General features: G+C 40.4%; 1 protein-coding gene across 18 annotated transcripts in view; it reads right to left on the reverse strand.

Moving 5' to 3' along the window:
- Window positions 1-18,372, reverse strand: part of LOC102054640 (melanopsin-like) — a 49,939-nt gene that overhangs the window by 16,749 nt on the left and 14,818 nt on the right. For 14 of the 18 annotated variants that reach the window (XR_003562046.2, XR_003562048.2, XR_003562047.2 and 11 more), the window contains 6 exons: window positions 9,094-9,236; window positions 6,633-6,766; window positions 4,891-5,094; window positions 4,307-4,478; window positions 2,400-2,555; window positions 1,165-1,272 (listed from right to left, as the gene is read on the reverse strand). Coding sequence is in view for 14 of the 18 variants with exons in the window: in XM_055715959.1 (XP_055571934.1) it covers window positions 1,165-1,272; window positions 2,400-2,555; window positions 4,307-4,478; window positions 4,891-5,094; window positions 6,633-6,766; window positions 9,094-9,236 (917 nt within the window). In the remaining 4 variants the exon portion in view is untranslated. Of the gene's footprint in view, window positions 1-1,164; window positions 1,273-2,399; window positions 2,556-4,306; window positions 4,479-4,890; window positions 5,095-6,632; window positions 6,767-6,880; window positions 7,044-9,093; window positions 9,237-9,537; window positions 11,197-12,820; window positions 14,009-18,372 lie in introns of those variants that run through there. The other 4 variants (XM_055715968.1, XM_055715925.1, XM_055715995.1 and 1 more) reach the window with 4 other exon arrangements.

Consider the following 18,372-nt stretch of genomic DNA (forward strand, 5'->3'; position numbering starts at 1 on the left):
AAGCTTTGAGCTGTATCTTCTGTGTCAGCTATAGCTTCTTCTAAGTATACTGCTGTGAGTCATAAAGGTGAGAAAAAAAATATTTAGGAGCCTACATAATGCTGGAGATAGAGCTGAGAACACAGCGGAGTTGTATCCCTTTCCTTACATCAAACAAACAAAAAATATCTCAGAAAGCCACACACACACACACAAATATTTTTGCTGGATTTTTAGAAACCAAATATTTCAGAAGTTTTAACAGAAGTGACTGACTTTGCCAGCACTTGAACACATTTCTCAGGTGAAGCTGGGAGGACATTTCTAAATGAAATGTTGACTTCAGAAAAGTTTTAGCTTGCATAGCATCTGGGATGTGCAAGGTAAGCTTGTCCTTGCTTGAAACCATTCAGCAGAACACCATGCCAGCTTATTCCCTTGTAAAAGCATTTTGTAACTCCTTTTAGGACCACACAGCTGAAGACACAGTAATTCTTCATGCGTCAGTACTACGCATGCCTTAAGAGCAGGTGACCTTTCTGAAACACAAGGTGGTTCCTTCTCATGCTTTCCCTACATGTTGGGAAAGGCTGAGCTGGTCTCTAGAGGGCAACTGGGATATTCTAGAGAAGTTGTTAAAGGAGATTATAAAGGACATTCTTGTGCAAAGGGAAAGGTTTCTGATTCTTTGGAGGAGTGTCTTACATTCCCCTAATCTTGTAGGTTTCCCATCGGAAAGGTATGGAAATCTTTTTTTACAATACATTGTTACCTTTCTAATTATCTACTCTGTAGGAACAAGTTATCTTTATACTCTCCATCCCTTACTTTACTGCAGTCAGAGGGCCTGGATGAAAAGCAGAATTCATACCTTTCAGCTCAAACTCATTCTCTGGCTGCAAGACACTTGAGAAGGAAATAAAAGGGCAAAGGGTTGTGAGGGTGAAGAAAGGTGAAGGGAGGGACTGTTCTCTGTTGGCCACCCCTGGGCTCCATGTCCAGTCTGGGATGCCCTGTACCGGGTGGACGTGGCGCAGGGTCTGACCACCCAGATCCCATCATGGGGTGGCCAGGGCAGGAGCACCGACTGCATGGGGTGAGGCTGAGGGAATGAGGGTAGTTCATTCATTGTAAAGAAACACATTTGCATGTACAGTTATACACATACCTATATGTTTACTGTACCTGTATCTTGGGTGAATTATTGCATATATGATGGGGTTGTAGATTGCAGAAGCTTTTGCAATAACTGCTGGCACAGATTTGGAATATGGTGTTAGGGTGTCGCCTCGACTAAAACAAAGCAAAAATATCACACACAGCTATGCCATGGATTAATATTAAATTGCTAAAACATAATACTCTTTTCAACTGGTTTTGTGCTGTGATCGCTTTATAAGAAATACCCCTGAAATGTTAATTCATTCAAATTCATTCTTTGCTCAGACGAAAGGCTTGCATTTGATAGTATGTACTTGGTTTCAATCATTTGGAGATGAAGGGCATGCAAATAATTAGTTATCTATTTAAGGATGACCAGGAACACAAAGAACCACCTTCCCTGTTTCTACACTAGGCAAAAAAACCCCAACAAACCAAAAACAAAACACCACCAAAACAACCCCTGTTGTGACCATCTGGGAAAAGGGAATGTCAACGGAAAAGAAAACAGCATCAAACCTAAAATTCCACGCTGCACAGTAATGGGTGTCAGTGACTCAGCTGCAAACGCTGCAGAAGGAAGAGAGGACTGGAAGCGGTTTGAAACCAATATTCTCCTCTTGTCATTAAGCTCCCAGAGTCAATCACATGTGATCAATGTCAGTGCAGGATAACCACAATTAATACAGAATAACAGAATGGTTTGGGTTGGAAGCAACCCTTAAAGACCATCCAACCTCTCTGCTGTGGGGACAGACATCTTTCATTAGATGAGGTTGCTCAAAGCCCCATCCAAACCGACCTTGAAATCAAGAACATGCACTGAGAAGACAACAGGTCCCTTTGAAGTGGAAAGCAGTTGGAGAAAGATGGAAGTTCAGGGTGAATATGAGGGAATATAAACTCTTTTCTGCCTTCTGTCAGAGGCAGCAGTGTACGGAGTAAGCTTCTTGAAAGAACAGGTATCAGGAGAGAAGAGGTAAACTCCTCCAATTCATACAAAGAAAGTATCATGGGGGAGAGAAAACAATGTGTACCAAAAATGCAGGTAGAAAATTATAATAGTTTTAAAATACATAGACAAATAGTCCCTTTTCTGGCTTTATCCACAAGGACATAGCGAAGAATGCAGTATCACCTCCAACGTAATAACTACTAAAAACCCTTTCAAAAGGGAGATCTGCTTCTTGTGGGTGACAGTACGAATCATATTTACATTTTAGAATAATACATGCTCTTTTGATTACATGTCCACTTACCCCGCCCAGGCAATCAAGGTGACACAAGCATATGGAGACCAGGACAAGACAAACACAATGATGACCACAAAAGCAATTTTTGCCAGTTTCCATTCATTCTTCATGGACTGAGAAAGGTAGGATTTCTGGCTGCAGGACCCCAGCCTTTGAACATCTCTAAGAGGGGGGGAAAATGCAGATATGTCAGCAGGAGGGAGAAAAAGTGAGGTGCACTATCTCTAATATGTTCTCAGCAATACGCAAAATGAAGCGGATTTAAACTTTCCTTGCTCTAATGCTTTTTTTGTTTTCTGATATTTAAAACTCTAGAAGGTAATTAATGAAATAAAATGGTCCCAGGCATTCTGTCTGAGCTTTGTTTACCTGTGGGACTGAGCCAGAACCCCTGGGACTAGAGGACGGGAATATCATACCCTTATCCTAACACAAGGAAGGTTTCATGTTGGAAAGGTGAAGAAAATGGTACCCCTTGCCCTTCATTGCTTTCAGAGGTGGAGCGAACAGAGGCACAGCTGCAAGCAAAAATCAAATCTTACAGCTCTTGCTTTCCAAGGCAGGAACAGCTTGCAGAAATCCCAGCTGATGAGGTAACGTGAGCTGGAATACTCTGAGGAACATGACCCCAAATGTTTATGGGGGCATTTTTACTTACTTGCACATTTATTCACTAGAATGTTAGTATTTTCAGGGGGGGGAGTACAACAGGCAGTCCTAATACTTTTACCAAAAAAATGTCCCACCAAATTGTCTTCTCACATCAGGTGAACATTTTTTATTAAAAAAAAAATGGTTTTATATAATTTGGCATAGAAATAACAACTTATGCATATCAGCATTGTTACATGAAGATATATTTCAGGCTGAAGACAGTAATTACCAGCCAGCAGGATAACAAACTCCTTCCTGGTGCACTGTGAACACACTTGTGAAGTGAATTTACTGTATTAGAGAGCAAAAGGCATAAAAAAAATCTTGCGGCCACTGTGCTTCACAGGTGTGCAGGACACCATTGTTATAAGCATGCATTATTTGCTCCTTCGCTTGGTACCAAATATGCATAACCAAAGCATAGTAAAAACCAGGACCAAAAACATAGAGTTCAGTAAGAACTTCACTTTAGGCTTGTAAAAATGGAATTTAGCTTTGTGAAGCCAAATGAATTCAACAAGTGCCTGCAGGCAGATGCAAAGAAAAATCATGTGAGCTGATGACATTGCAAGCAATGAGAAGGACCCACAGCTCCAGCTGGTGTTGGATCAGACCAAAGTCATGTGCTCATGAGGAGAAAATAACTGACAGAATGAAGTTACTTTACAGGGCTAACACCTGCTGATTTTTTTCCTTTTTTTCAAATATAGACAAAGAATTTGGAAAAAAATTGTCCTAACAAGCATAGCCAGATATTGTAAGTGCAGTTGTGATGCTTGAGTGAACCACAAGGTTTTCTGGGATGCCTGCCTTAAATAAAACTGTCAAAAAATATGAGGACAATAATATATTTACGGAGCAGCTCAAAGGCAGATGATGCCCCCATTGCTACATGCTGTTTATCATCCCTTGGGGCCAAAAATTGTGCTGGAATGCACAAGGACTGTGTTCCTTATATTGCAAATCTGAAATACAAATAATCCAAACTATTAAATTACCTGATGTAGTATTAATTATCACAGTCTGCAATAAGATTAGAACCACCAGAGACTTCTTTCCCTACTACAAAATATATACATCCATTCCAGTTTTTACATTGGCAAAATTATTTCTGCAGTTACAGCTGTTAATGATCTGCCACTTTACCTCCAATTTCAATTCAGATTAATTTTTGATTCAGATTTTTCTGCAGCTAAAGAAATTGAGAAAATCTTCTAATACAAGAAAAGGAGATTTACTTATTTCACTACATTGCTTACCTGCCAGTACGTCTTATGGCCAGGAACATAGATAAATAACAATGGAATATTATTATCAGGGGAATAAAAAAAACGCAGCAACACAAAATCATGGTGTAACTTCTGTTTGCAGGGGAGTAGGTTACATAGTCCCATGTACAGGATATCATCAAGCCCTCAGGCACATAGGAACCTATGAAATACATGGAATACATTATTCGCACATGCACCCAAAGCTTCTGCAGTTGCTGATCCAACAACTGAGCACTTCAAATAAACCCCGTACTGTATATGTAGTCTTAAAGAGTTATGCTGGCCATATGATACATGTGGTCTGAATGCAGAGAGGAGGTCCTGACTGCCAGACCCTCAGATACACCTAATACTCCATCTGCAATTTATTCTGCTTGAATATAACCTGGGGGTAGGGAGGAGGGTATCTGCACTGCAGTAGGTGCAGATATACAGTACAATGACAAGCCATCAGGTTTGGCTAGGCATTTCCCTGAGAACTTACCAAAACCCCCATTTTTTTTATGCCCCGAGCAAGGCTAAACCAGACCACGTAGGGAACACTAGAAGAAGATAGAGAGCAGACAACATACTCCACCCCAAGAGCGGAGCCACACTCCATCCAAGTGAGTACAGCCACACAAGAGCGATGATCTGCATGGTGCGTTTCTTTGAAGTCCACTGTATGGATCGCAGGGGTTTAGTGATCACAAGGTAGCGGTCAACAGAAATAGCTAATAAAGTCACCATTGAGGTTATTCCGAAGAGTGCCCCACAGAAAGCGTACAAATCACAGCCTGAAGCAGAAAATGGCAATGTCAGGGATTTTCTTAAAACACATGCATTTTTTTTCTCAGAAACTGACAAGATAAACCTCTTATTTTTTTCCTGGTTGAGGAGTTGAGGACTTCTCTCCCATTAGAAGAATTTTCTTAGCCTCACAATCTCATAGTTATTAAATGTTTATTAGAAAAACCACAAATATTAGTGAAATACAAACCTATGTATTTAAAAAGTCCTACTCCACTGCGGGCTGCAACTGGGAACCTTTTGTCAATGGAAAACTGCCTCAAAGAAAATCCAATCTAATTAAAATTACATTTTCCTGGACTGTTGCCCAATATATTGATCTTAACAGGCTGCAGCATGACAGATGGGTGTTTCAAAAAATGACTTTGTTTTATGTAGCTTAAAATGTAGAAGTGGTTTAAATTTGATGGCTAAAAGATCAGCTGCAAAACATAGCTCTGGCTCCTACAGTTCACAGCAGCAGTTTTAAAAAAATTGACAGTTTTTATGTGAAACTAGTTTTTTTCCCTCTTTGCATTCAGGCATTTTGGCAGAGATGAAAACTTGCAGAGTTATACTGCCCCTAATTTGATTCAGAAACCTGAGTCAGTTTTTGCGATGTCTCATTGTCATCCTGTGTGGTTATAGACAACAGCCCACCAGGAATGGGAGGCAGTCAAAATATCAAATTTAATCTTAAAGCATACTTCTACTTTATAAGCCTTTATTAGTAACCTGCAGTTAAGGACCACATCTTACTCAGCCCAAATCAATCCCATCATTTGTGGCAGCAGAATAATTTACACTGATTGCACCTAAGGGGTTGGGGCAAGACTAAAAATATCCTCAAACTAAAGAGCAGCCCTTCTGTGCCGCTAAATAATACATGGTCTCCAGGCTTGCTCCACCAATACACAGCCACTACTTGGTGCAAATTTTCACCCAATGATGTGATGAGCAGTACCAAGCAAAGCATCAAGCCTTCTGAGAAACTTGCTATACCTACATTTCAGCTACAATTTGAGCATGCATCGCCGTATCTTTCTTGCAGTTGGAAAGAAAGAACTTAAATTTGCAGACCTCTCAACTGGTTATTGTTATTTAAATCTCTGAATCAAATGTGACATTCCTAGAAGCATGCTATTGGCTATCAACATACGTGAGATTCCTAGAAGCATGCTAATGGATATCAACATACATTTCTAAAAAATATTAACTCCCTCTTAAACTAATACAAAGAAAAATATTTAGAACTTAATAAAACTTCTCTAGCCATCTTCAGCCATAACCTCTGCCCTTAAAAGCTAAACGGTAACATGATTACATGTTGATGTTGACTCCTCTCTTTCCAAAATAAGTAAGATGAAAGAATCAAACCTATAACACAAAACATGCGCTATCAAGCTGACTGATGATGTCAAGAACCGCGGCTGTTACTCAAGAATCTTGTGCTGCTGTCTCTACAGCACAAGCCAAGATTGTTACGCCTAAAATAGGTTGCAGACAGTGTAGAGTTGGTGATGTAAGTATTAATGTTGAAAAGTACCTATTTCTCCAAGTATCCACTTTCTGTGCAAGCTGTTGACAAAGCACATGGGTGCCTGAGAAGCTGACATCAGGAAGTCGCTCACAGCCAAATTCATTATGAAGTAGTTTTGGGGCGTCCTCAATTTCTTGTTGCTTAAAAACATGAGAAATAAGTGATGTAAAATAGACAAAGTGAACAGTTAACTTTATAACTTTGCTCACCAGCATAAACAACTGTTATCCAGGTTGGAATCAATAGTTACTTACAGTCAATCAATTGCTCATCATCAGTCAATTACTCCAGCTACAGATGTAGTCATTTCAAAATGACTGATAATAGCAGGGGGGATAAAACTGACTGTTTTTTCTTCAAACGGAGGAGAATTCCAGCTGTGTTGAAATACGTGGATTTGTTCAGAAGAGCAGTTCCCTATAAGCACAGTAACACTGAGCATGTCCTGCACTGCACAAGATCAGGATCTGAAGCAGGGTATTGAGCCAAAGAACCTGCTTTTGGGGAATTTTTAAAAGCCCCGAGCTGAGGAGTTGCCATATTACCACTAACTAAATGACCCTTTCCAAAGTGCTACAGCACAATCAGAGCATGCACAGAGATTTGAAAACAATGCCTTTGTTCATATACATCTCATAAGAGAACAAAAGCTCTCAGCTGCAGATGAACAGGCAACATTAAATGCCACAACAAGGAATGCGAAAGGGGCAGCCAGTCCGCAAGCAAAGTTAATCCAAAGATAAAAACCACCACTTCTAGGTTTTTTTCCACGGCATCTCACCACCTTATGTAGTCTCACTTCCTAGGGATATCTGGAGTTACAACCTCTTCGGAAACTTTCAGCTGGCATTCAAGATTACCCTTGGCTCTGGCTAAGAGGAATAAAGATACTGGTAACATGATAAAGAACCTCTTGCTTTTACTTGGTGTTATTTGGTTGAAAATGCCTTTGTCGCTCTGATCAAATACTATGTCCCACCAGGAAAGTTAAATTAATTTGTGAGTTTGGCTCACCCAAGTCTACCTTAAAACTGGCATTTTTGAAGGATATACTGAGAGGTGTAATACTCAGCTAGTAGTACCTCAGTGTTAACCACTGTATTGGTTGCATGGTGAAGTTCAGACCTTTGATACCTAGAGTTTGAATTCAGGACTTTTCACAGTGTTAGGTACATATAATACAAAAAGAGGTGACTTTGCACACCCTGTGAGACACAGGGAGGAAGCCGAATTTTATAAATAGCTTTGTTCTTGCAACCTGCATGTAGTAATTCTCAATAGTTAGAAATAATTGTTTCTTTTCCCCCAAATGCCTCCTTCAGTGTACAAAGTTGAACAACTGAGGCCTTTCTGATGTGCCTTAAAATACTGGTATCTGCAGCTAACATGAATTTCTTTCCTCAAGCTGATAAAGAAATAATGAAAAAGAAATTGAGAAAGCCATCTTAATGCTGTTGCAATTCTAACAAAATCTTGGGTTTTGTAACTGCCTGCAACAACTGGGTGAGAGAGGGTGCAGAGTTCACACCTTTACATGTGCTCACCTGTCTGAAGGTTTTTGTACTTTGGCAATTTAATGCTTTTATTACACCAGCTAAAAATCAAATTTCAAGAGAAATGGAGAGCTTGCACTGCATTTCAAAAACCACGATCGTATCTACAGTTGCAGGGAATTCAGTTTCTCCTCTTTCTCATATTAAAAGCCAGCTATTCAAAACAACTAAACTAACCTATTCATCTTAAACATTTAACAATAGGGAGCTAATGCTTGATTCATAACCCCACCAGTGTTTCTAGCATTGTAAGCATGATGACAGCAAGCAGTGAGTGAGAAGGATATTAAAATCCAGCTTATATCCCAGTGAGTGTGGGACAGAAGGAGGCTATTTATTTTTTCCATGAGATTTCTGCATACTCTAGCTGCAGTAGCTTTGGCTGTCTATTACACTGTCAGAAGCCAAGCGAGCATACAAACTGACAGAAATCCTATGAGCTGCCTGAAGCAGGGAATACACTGATGGCATGAACTTATGTAGCATATTGCTTTCTTGGTCCATCCAGGACATCTGGGCTGCTGGGAAGAGCATCGGTTTTTGTCAAGTGTTTCTGCACATTCTAGAGAATAAGTGAAGAAGCCTGCAACAGGGAGACTGAGGTTTCTGCCATTAAAAGTATTAAACTCCTCTTTAAACTTTCATTTGGAATTGTTTCTCAAACAAGGTATTTATTTTCTCATTTTCTTTGATTCCTTAAAACATAAGTAATTTACACTGAGGTTATCAGTGTTGTGCATGGATGTATGGGGGGGGGGGGCGGGGCGGGGGGATGGTTGCCTTTCCCCACTACTTATTGCCATCAGCCTTTGCTTGGAGATATAATCCAAGAGGGAACCAATGCAGAACATCTGCACACAGGCACACATGAACCTCAAGGCCAGTCAGATTAACCGTAAAAGGAAGTTTTGTACCTGTAAAATGCGTAGAGGACTAGGAGGTTTCCAATGATGCCAATGAAGCCAATAATGAGCACACATGTTCCTACGGTGTAAAGAACATAGTCAGGGATCTCTGCCTTGGTCACAGCGTGTGGCTGGGTGCCCATGTTCAAAACCTGAATGGAAGACAGAGGGAAAGGAAAGCTTAGCCCATTCAGGACCCATTCCAGGGGACATGGGCTCAGCCTGTTGAAGCAAGGCAAAAAATTCACTTCCACAGTTCACGCAAATCAAATACACGTCCCTGAGCTCTTTCCACATCCCTGTAATCAAGTTTCCCTCAAGTAGCCTTCATGACTTTAACAGTACATATTTATATTTTAAAAACATCAACAGGGAAAATAGAGTGGAGAAAAGTACTAAAGCAGTTATGATGATGATATGAAAAAGGCAAAGATGTGCTAGCATAAAACTCACTCTGGGTAGCTGCTGCACTTCGGGGTGCAGAGCTAGCTGATGACACAAACTTGGATTCAACATGGAATAGCTTGTCATACTTAGGTTTTATTAGGACCACTGGTATCAAATCCCACACTTAAAAACATTGAATTCCATGGGTCTCCCCAAGCTTCCTATCCACTAATTTACAGTGCTGCAAACCTGGGAATCCCTGTGGAAAAGGTAGGATACAGAGGTAAAACAGCAGCAGTAACATCACCTGTGTAAGAACAAATACATTCTATAGTCCTGATACTTCTTTCACTGCTCTTTATCTCCAGCACATGAATAAAACCCCACCAACTCTCTACATTGGCGTTTGGGTTTTTTTTAAACAAATGCATATTTATCACTGGCTAAATTCAGCAGCAGGGCAGCCTACAGCTAACCCACTCAGCTCTCATTAGCATTATTTACAAGAAGAGTCTGAATTGCCTGATGGAGATCCTTATTTACCAAGTCAGAAGCAGCTAAGCAATGCAGAGCGCTCACACACATGATCAGATCTGGACAGCTTAGTCAAAGGTATGGCACCTTGTCACAGCTGAGGACCTGCTTTGCATTGCCATGTTTTGCCACTGTACAGCTCAGCCAGTGTGGGGTATGGGAAAAGGCTGATACGGGTCTGTGGAAAAGGAGCTAGGTGATAGAATAGGTTCAAGATTATAACTATTACCCCACTGTAGTATTTAAGCAGCCATTTGAAAATGGTGGGAACAGACTTTCCCGCACCCCCCCCTTTTCCACCCCGCTCTGTTGCTAGCTCCTAATCTCCCATACCGCAGTTTCTTCCTTCTACCTTCTATTACACCTTACTCACCTATGAAGTGCACATACTACAGGTCTTTCTTTGTACAACAGTTCTACCTGTGGGCATTATCCCCTTCACTGTGTGGTCCCATTGTGGGTACTCCCCAGGGCAGGTTGGCATTCGGTGGTTGGGAGCACCCGATGAGATGCATCACACACCCTGAGCATCTGCAAGAGTGGATCTGGAGCAGAAATGCTGACAGCAAAGCTCCTGGGACTGAAGCGATGCAGTAAATGGTACAAAAGCTATGGCTTCAAAACAGAAAGCTGATTTCAAGCCTTATCAGCCATTTGACAGATGCTACCACAAATGTGACACTTCACCAAAGGTAACATCACTGTAAAAGCAGAAAAAAATGAAAGGGAGTGTCTGCTGGTGGCTGGCTGCACGGGAGGACTGTCAATGCTATTCCCAGTGGTTAGGCAGCAAGAAATAATGTCACCCTGTGTAGCACTTACCCTTGAAGAAGGTGTGAGAGTATAAGGGCAGACAGCACTCGGAGAGGTGGCCCAGAGGGGAAATGCTCAGTGGCACCAGGCACAGACGGTGCTGTGCTCTCAGAGTGGGGCTGCCTGGGCACGCAAATTAACCCTGTTAAACTCCTTTCCTCTTCCCTCAAACCTAATCTTCTTAGCAGCACGCGTGCACTACATCGGAACCCTGCCTCATTTCTGGCAATGCATACCAGAGAGGCTAAACCGCAGAGAAAGGAAAAGGATCCCTTTTTTTCTTCCTTTCCAGCTTATCTGTTAGGCATGCTCAGGATTTATCCCTATATAGAGGTTTATTATGTAGCGGAGTATTATATAAATGTAATTCAGGGCAAGCAGTACTTGTCGGTCATATGCATTATGCTTTACTTCACCATATGGGAACTCACTGCTGCAGAAACTCATTTGAGAAATGGACTATGAATTTCACACCCAAAGGTGTCTTGCTTTATCCCTCTGCCGAAGAGAAGCTGAATTGGACGTTTTGGCCTGGTTTATTCAGTTAAGGGTGGTAAGCTGTGTCAAAAGCTGAAAAAAGTCTTCTGACACATTTCTAAGCTGAAATTACAGTTTGCTGGCAATACTGGCTGAAATGTAAAATATTGATGCTTACAGAGTGGAATTTGGAAAGCAATAAATACCGGAGATTACACAGAGCCTGCAATCTCAGCGAGAAGCTGAAGTGAGGGATGTTTAGATTACACAGCCCTTGTAGAAGTCATCATGCTTTCAACGGAGTTCATAAAAAACTACGATAATTTTTGCTGTAATGTTAATAGCAGTAAGAACAGCTTTAAGATCTGAATGAAAAGATGACTATTACTCACTCTGTTGGTGTTACCCTGGGACAGCAGGATGTGGCAGGCATCCAGCTGTATGAAATGTGGCAAGCTGATAAAGACAGAAAACCATTCTTACACTGCAATTTGGATCCAAGAAGATAAATGTGCATATCTATGTGTGCGTGTATATATATATTTCAACAGAAAAACCTGAACTCTGATAAAAAATAATTTAAACTAGTGGACATTTTCTACATAAAACAGTACAAATAGCTGCAAGCTAATCAAATAGAATTTATACCTCATTTAACTCACAATTTATTTCACTACTTTGGCATAATTTCACAATAGAAAAACAAAAATAAAGATTTAAATACTCTTAAGGTTGAGAATTTAAAATCTACTCTATTGAACAAATGCTGCTTTTCTAATACAGACCTGTTCTTGGACAGAAAAACACAAAAATGGAAACAAACCATCAGTATCATCAAGGCTTTAAGATATTCACAACATCTAAGATTTTTCTCTTTTCCTAGAGTATCACCTTTGAGAAGCTGGCCTTTTTGGCAATTTTGATTTACAAACTAAATACTCGCTAACGTCAATATTTTTCTGTATGAAGATGAGGCCCGGAAATATGAAAAAAAATGTCTAAGCTTGGTGATGAGCTCTAATGAGAAGCTGTTTTTTGCTGATGTTCTCAAAAGCTGTTACTTCACGCATTTTTGGGGTACTTTTAGTTTCTCCCAAGTAATAAGAATAAAATTAAACTATAGGAGACTATTCCAAGTTGCTGTCACACTTTCCAAAACAAGAAAACCCAAATAACTATTACAAATCTTTCCAGATGACTTGTTAAGCAGGGCAGCAGCTAAGTAAAACAGGTTGCATTTGCCATTGTCACTGCTGAGTCTTACCAGGTTATGTCTGTATTAGCTTTTCTCTTAGCACCAAAATGATGTATGGTCAATGACAGCTGGTATGAATCAGCAAAAAATCAGTTTATAGTAGTGGAAGGGTCCTGTCATTTAGACTTGGTAAACCATGGATTCTGGACCCATCTCATGCCACCGCTCTCTAAATGCTAGAGTACACTGTGCAGCTTTACTTCAGTCTATTCCTTTTAATTTTAGTAACAGTGAACTTGGACCCCTTGAGAATGCTATTGGAAAACTTACAAAGTTAGAAGACATGCTGTGAGATGCTTTCCCAGCTTCAGCTGTTTCACACTGCCATGGTAACGGATGGGTGCCCTGGATTCAGCACGGCTGTCTCAGTAAGTTGTGTTTATGGGTGCTCAGTATCATTGCAGCCACATAATGCAGAATGAAAACCTTGTTCTGTATAAGGCACAGTCTTTCTCCTTCTCTTCAACAATGTGATTTAACGTAAAGATAATGAAGGCAGGCATTACTTTTTATTCAACCACTATATTGAATCTTTAATGGGTGAAGCAAGTTTTCCAGGGCCCATGTGAGGTGTGTTCACCTGTCCATTTTTCCCTCAGATTGGCTTTGCCTCCCTCCATTTGTGCTCCTGGAACAGAAGCTCAAGCACACTGCTGAATGCACATCCACTTCCTAAATGAAGATTTTAAAGACACTGTCCAGAACAACCTGATGGCTTCACTCAACAATACCAACGTAAACGAGCAGCCCATAAAGATGTTAGTAATTGCAGCAAGGCCAGCTTCTGGCATACTTGGCTATCCTGCTTTGTTTGGCTCCTAAATTAATTCTACCATCACTTGTGTTTTGACTCTATGAGATGTTGGACCTGACAACTCTCATAAATCATGATATGGCCTTACCATTACATGCGATGTGACTACAACATCAAAATGCTGTCACCTACGTGACTGCTTGGAGGGTTTTCATGGCAGGGCAACTAACAGATCTGCAGGCAAATGGAGGACAAATAATTAACAGCTGTCCCTCAGCTAGCTGGCAAAGGAAGCAGGCACCAGATATAAAAATAAACTTTGTCTATTTCTCCCAAAATAAGGGTGGAAAACAGAACAGATGAGAAAAGTTATTCTATGAGAGCTTTCGTAATTTGATTTTTAGTGACAAAATGATGTCCAAATAATTAGAGCCATCTGTTTCTGCTTTCCAACTGGAAGATTGATCAAGAATGCAATGCAGAAGGCAAAAAAAATAGTGGCTAAAAAAGGAGGGCAAGGGCAGATCCCTTTTAATGGGTAGGGGTAGAAAATAATGGAAAATGGTCGTATGATTGGCATTAGGTGGATATAAGAGTATCTGAAGCTTTATTTATGCTCTGATTTTGGTCATGGATGTAAGCTTATCTTGTGGAAATTATTTAGACTGAAATGAGCTTAAGTAAGGGCTTGCTTACACAGGGGATTAATGAGCACTAACAAGAGAGTGAATTAACAGCATAGGAGCCTCCCTGTGCTGACCTGCTACATGGATTCACAGTGTAGGAGTTTGATTTTACTGTAGTAAAAAATGAAGTCTATACAGTTACACTTAGAAATTTTAAAGAAAAATGGTAAACAATACTTATGTATGATGAAATAGGAGCAATCCATGTGTACCAGCTATTAGGTAGTAGTTGGTAAGTTCCTTGTAATTTCACTGATGGTCAATGTAAGAGGTAATTTCAGTATGCAGCACCATCTGGTTTGAAATGATGAAATTTGGGGCTTAATGAATATCTTGTATGTAGGAACTTTTTAATCAGGAAACAGAAGACCATTGCTATGTGGTGACCATAGTAGAGCTAGTGATGGTCAGATATTTTTCAAAATATGATCTATTTAAAATGCATACTTGTTGAAAACATTGTTATTACCTTTGGGTATTAAAAAAACAAGCCTTCCCCCCACCCCCCCCCGCCTCAAATCCCCACCAACTTCGCTTGTTAACCAACTTCTGGTAACAGTACTGCATTACAACACTACAGACTAAATACAGATTAATTTGGTCCTCAAAAATCAAATCAAACCGCGACCATCCACATGTGGAAAAGTTATTTTTCTTATCAGTCTCCGGATGACACTCTTCTTCCACAGCTCGTTCCAACCAGTTCATACGCCAAGGCCAAGAGCACTCAAACACGTATTTATAGCATGCACTTAATCAAGAAGACAATTGGTTTAGCAGATGGAACTGTGAATTTGATGCAGTTCACCCAAAAGCGACAAACAAGAACAGGAACTTCCAGTGCTGTGTAGAACAGGACAAACAGCAAAGGTAGTTGGGTACCAAAGTCTGGCATCTGCTTCAGACCTAGGCAGGTATTTATACAGACTGAGGTCACTGCAGAAAAACCTTGAGAATTTTTTTCTATAATAAAATATGTATCTAGTTAATTCCATTCCAGCAAGTGCTTCTAGGCTGTTACTGAAATGGATAGTTGAAAAAAAAGCATTTAATGTCTGACCTGAAGACTCATTTAGGGTATGTATCCTGAAGATCTCGTGTTTAGCACAGCCCCTGCTTTGACAAGATGCTTTCTTTCAGGCCCTCAATATCTGTGCTCAAACTTCTCATAGTTGCAAGCAATCTAATAGCATGTGTCGGGGGTGGGGGGCTGGGGCGGGGGGTAGGAAAATCTTAAAAAAACCAAAGGGAACACCATCAAACCCTAATCGGGTTCTCAATATCATGAAACTAAACCAGTCAGAAACTCAACAAGGTAGGCAAACCCAGATGTCTACCTTGCCAGCCTTACGAGTCAATGTAAACAAGGGGTATTAATAATTCATATGTTTATAATTAATAAGGAAATATAAAATTATTCACATGAGAATACAGAAATCAGAAGTAAACAATAAAAGTGAAAATATGTTTTAATATTTGTCTCCTTGTTACAAAGCCATCTCAAAGGCACGTTTACTTCTCTCTGGATACTGACAAAAAGCCTTAAAATGCAAAGTCTTTTCTGGAAATCATACGGACACTGTTTGCTATGTGCATCCCCAGCCACACCACCCAAACCAGTGCAAAAAGACACATTTGCTTCTCTGAGTAAAACAAAACCACAAACACCAAAATATAACTCAGTAAGAAAAAATCAGCCCAACTGAAAAACAAGCTGTCTTGTGCCAGCTCCAGCACTATCTGCGCTGCTTGGACAGGGGCCAGCAAATGTAACAGCTTACTCAGTACAAGGTACTGAGCTGAGTGTGCCTGCACAACCCGACCTTGGGAGGAGCACTGTGTTACTTGCTGCACTGTTTTCATGGGGAAGCACGAAATAGCACAGGTTTTTTTTCCCTGCCGTAATTCAAGTTACTATAATGAAACCTCGAGGCAATGGATTTTTATTCCAAGACCTGAAAGTTTTAAAGCAAGATACCAAAGGCATGTTTTCTGAGGACATTTCTGTTCCAGTACTGGTGTATTTGTGTAATCGAGACCAGTAGAATTAACCAGATCTTCATAACATTTTCCTCTACATACATTTTATTTTTATTTAAACACATCCAAATCTAACCTGAATGCATAAAACCTAAAAGAACCAAATTCAACCATGACTTAGGCATTTTTGAAAAACAAGCAATTAAAAGCCCACTACCAGAAGCTGTTAATACTCAGTTGAGGTGAGGGCTCAGTCCATCGTCACCTTCTCATCTCTCACAGGTTTGCACACCCAGTCAGTTCCTTAATGTGACCCCTGAGATACCATATTGTCCCCTTGGGGATAAATGCCTCCACAGTTATCTGATGCTATGTCCAAATGCACCTCAAATTACAACACAAGCTAGGCATGCTTAGGCAGGCCGCACGCTGAACAAATCTGATCAATGCTAACACTGTACCAAATTAGCTGGACTATTACAGTTCAGTGCATATTTGCTTGGCCATGAGGCAATGCATGACTGTTAGCACAGTGCAACAACAAAGCAGAAGGCAGAACTCTCAGAATATATCTTTCAGAGCATTAAAGCATGTTAGAAAAAAGCATGTGTAGTCAAAACATGATATCAGAGTTATTTCCTCTAATATAAGAAATTTTGCATTTTTCAGGGAAAAATCATTTATACACTACAACAACATTTTTTTCTCTTATCATTCATCATACTTTCATAGGTTGTTTTTCTCCCTCCGAGTGCCTTAATGCTACCTGCAGCTCTTTAATAATCATATAAAGTCCACCTGAAAAAAGAGATCCCTTTATTCTACATTTGCCACTCTATGGCAAGAGTGCTCTGAATTTGCTGGTGCTGTAACCCTCTGGCATAACGTGGGCTCTTCACCCGACCTGCTCTCCCCTCTCCACCTCCTCTGAGCTCCTGTAGCTCACGCTGGTCCACTTCACTCATCCCAGCCTGCCAGACCATTGCTGCTCCCATTTCACCAGCCACGGATGTCTGACCAGGATGTTCCCGCTTACCCGCCATGCACCAAAAGCAATTTCATGGGCTGCCACTGTTTGCTGACAGCAACATGCTGCTGCAGCACGCACTGCCTGCCTGCACCAAGCCCTCACCCGTGCCCAGCCCCAGGCTTCAGCCCAAGCAGCAGTGAGCACAACTGCTGAGTGATGCTCACCTATTACTGGTTTTAACAGGAGTACATGAAGAACTGTCTTTGCCTGTCCACAGATGTTTGCACCACATATTGAAATCCTGATCTCTGCCAGTAGGTATAACATCCTGCCCTGAGCCTTCAAAGAGCTTGAACATATACTCTGTCTTCTGGACATCTTAACTTTCATACTTTGTTTTCAAAAAAACCTGATTTTTTTCTTCCTCACTGTTGATAACTGAGAACAAATCCTTCACCAGCCACCTTTGGCTTTATGCATCTCATCTAAATGTTAGCAGTCTTTTCATTGCACTGCCTTGCTTCTCAGGGAGACCCACACAGCTGCTGCCAGAAGATCTGTGTGCAGAAACCTCTCTGAGAAGTGGGCTTTACATTTTAAATAGATCCCATGAAAACGCGTGCTTATTTTTACAGGACTCTGGAAAAAAAAATCATCAGCTGACATCAGCTTTTCAAAGGGTGATTACAAAATGAAAACACATGCTAATAAACCAGTTAAGGCAAGAAGTTAAAAACTTACACTAATACTATATAGTCCTTCTAATGCCATTTTTAAAAATACATCTAGCTAATATTTTTCATCAGTGCAGTCATCTGGTTCCTGCTGGATTCTCTTCTCTATATTTTTTCTAGTCTGTCACCTACAATGAAGTATGGTGAATGATGAAGAAAGCACAATGCTAACAGAAATACACTTCCCCTATTAACTACATTTCAGTGAAGTTTTATGTACAATTTCTACTAGCTAAGCGTAAAGAATTGCAGGTTTCTAAAGAATTCATCTCACTCTCTACATTTCCTTATTTATAAATAAACAGATTTTTCTTCTGCAGGAAATACTCTTAACTGAAGGCCTGAAACCAGAGACATTCTTCACCAACTAGGGTAATTTCCATATTTCAACAAGAAATTTTTGTCATGGGTGGTAGGGTGGGGATGGAGAGCAATTAAAAGCAACCCCCCAGCTTCTTGACACCATTTTAATCATTCCATCATATAGATTTAAGAACATGAAAACTGATAAAAGTAGTCAGACCAGAAGCCCACCAACCACTATATCTTACACCTGGCAACAGATGCTTTTAAGGGAAGAACATGGGGAACACAGCAAGCGCACTCTCCATTTGTTAACTTCAAGAACATTTGTGATATTAGATGAATACTGTAGCATTCAGTTTCTGTTAAATCAAAGAAATATCTAATCACTCTAA

The sequence above is a fragment of the Falco cherrug genome, chromosome 1, assembly GCF_023634085.1.
Source record: "Falco cherrug isolate bFalChe1 chromosome 1, bFalChe1.pri, whole genome shotgun sequence".
Lineage (NCBI taxonomy): Eukaryota > Metazoa > Chordata > Aves > Falconiformes > Falconidae > Falco > Falco cherrug.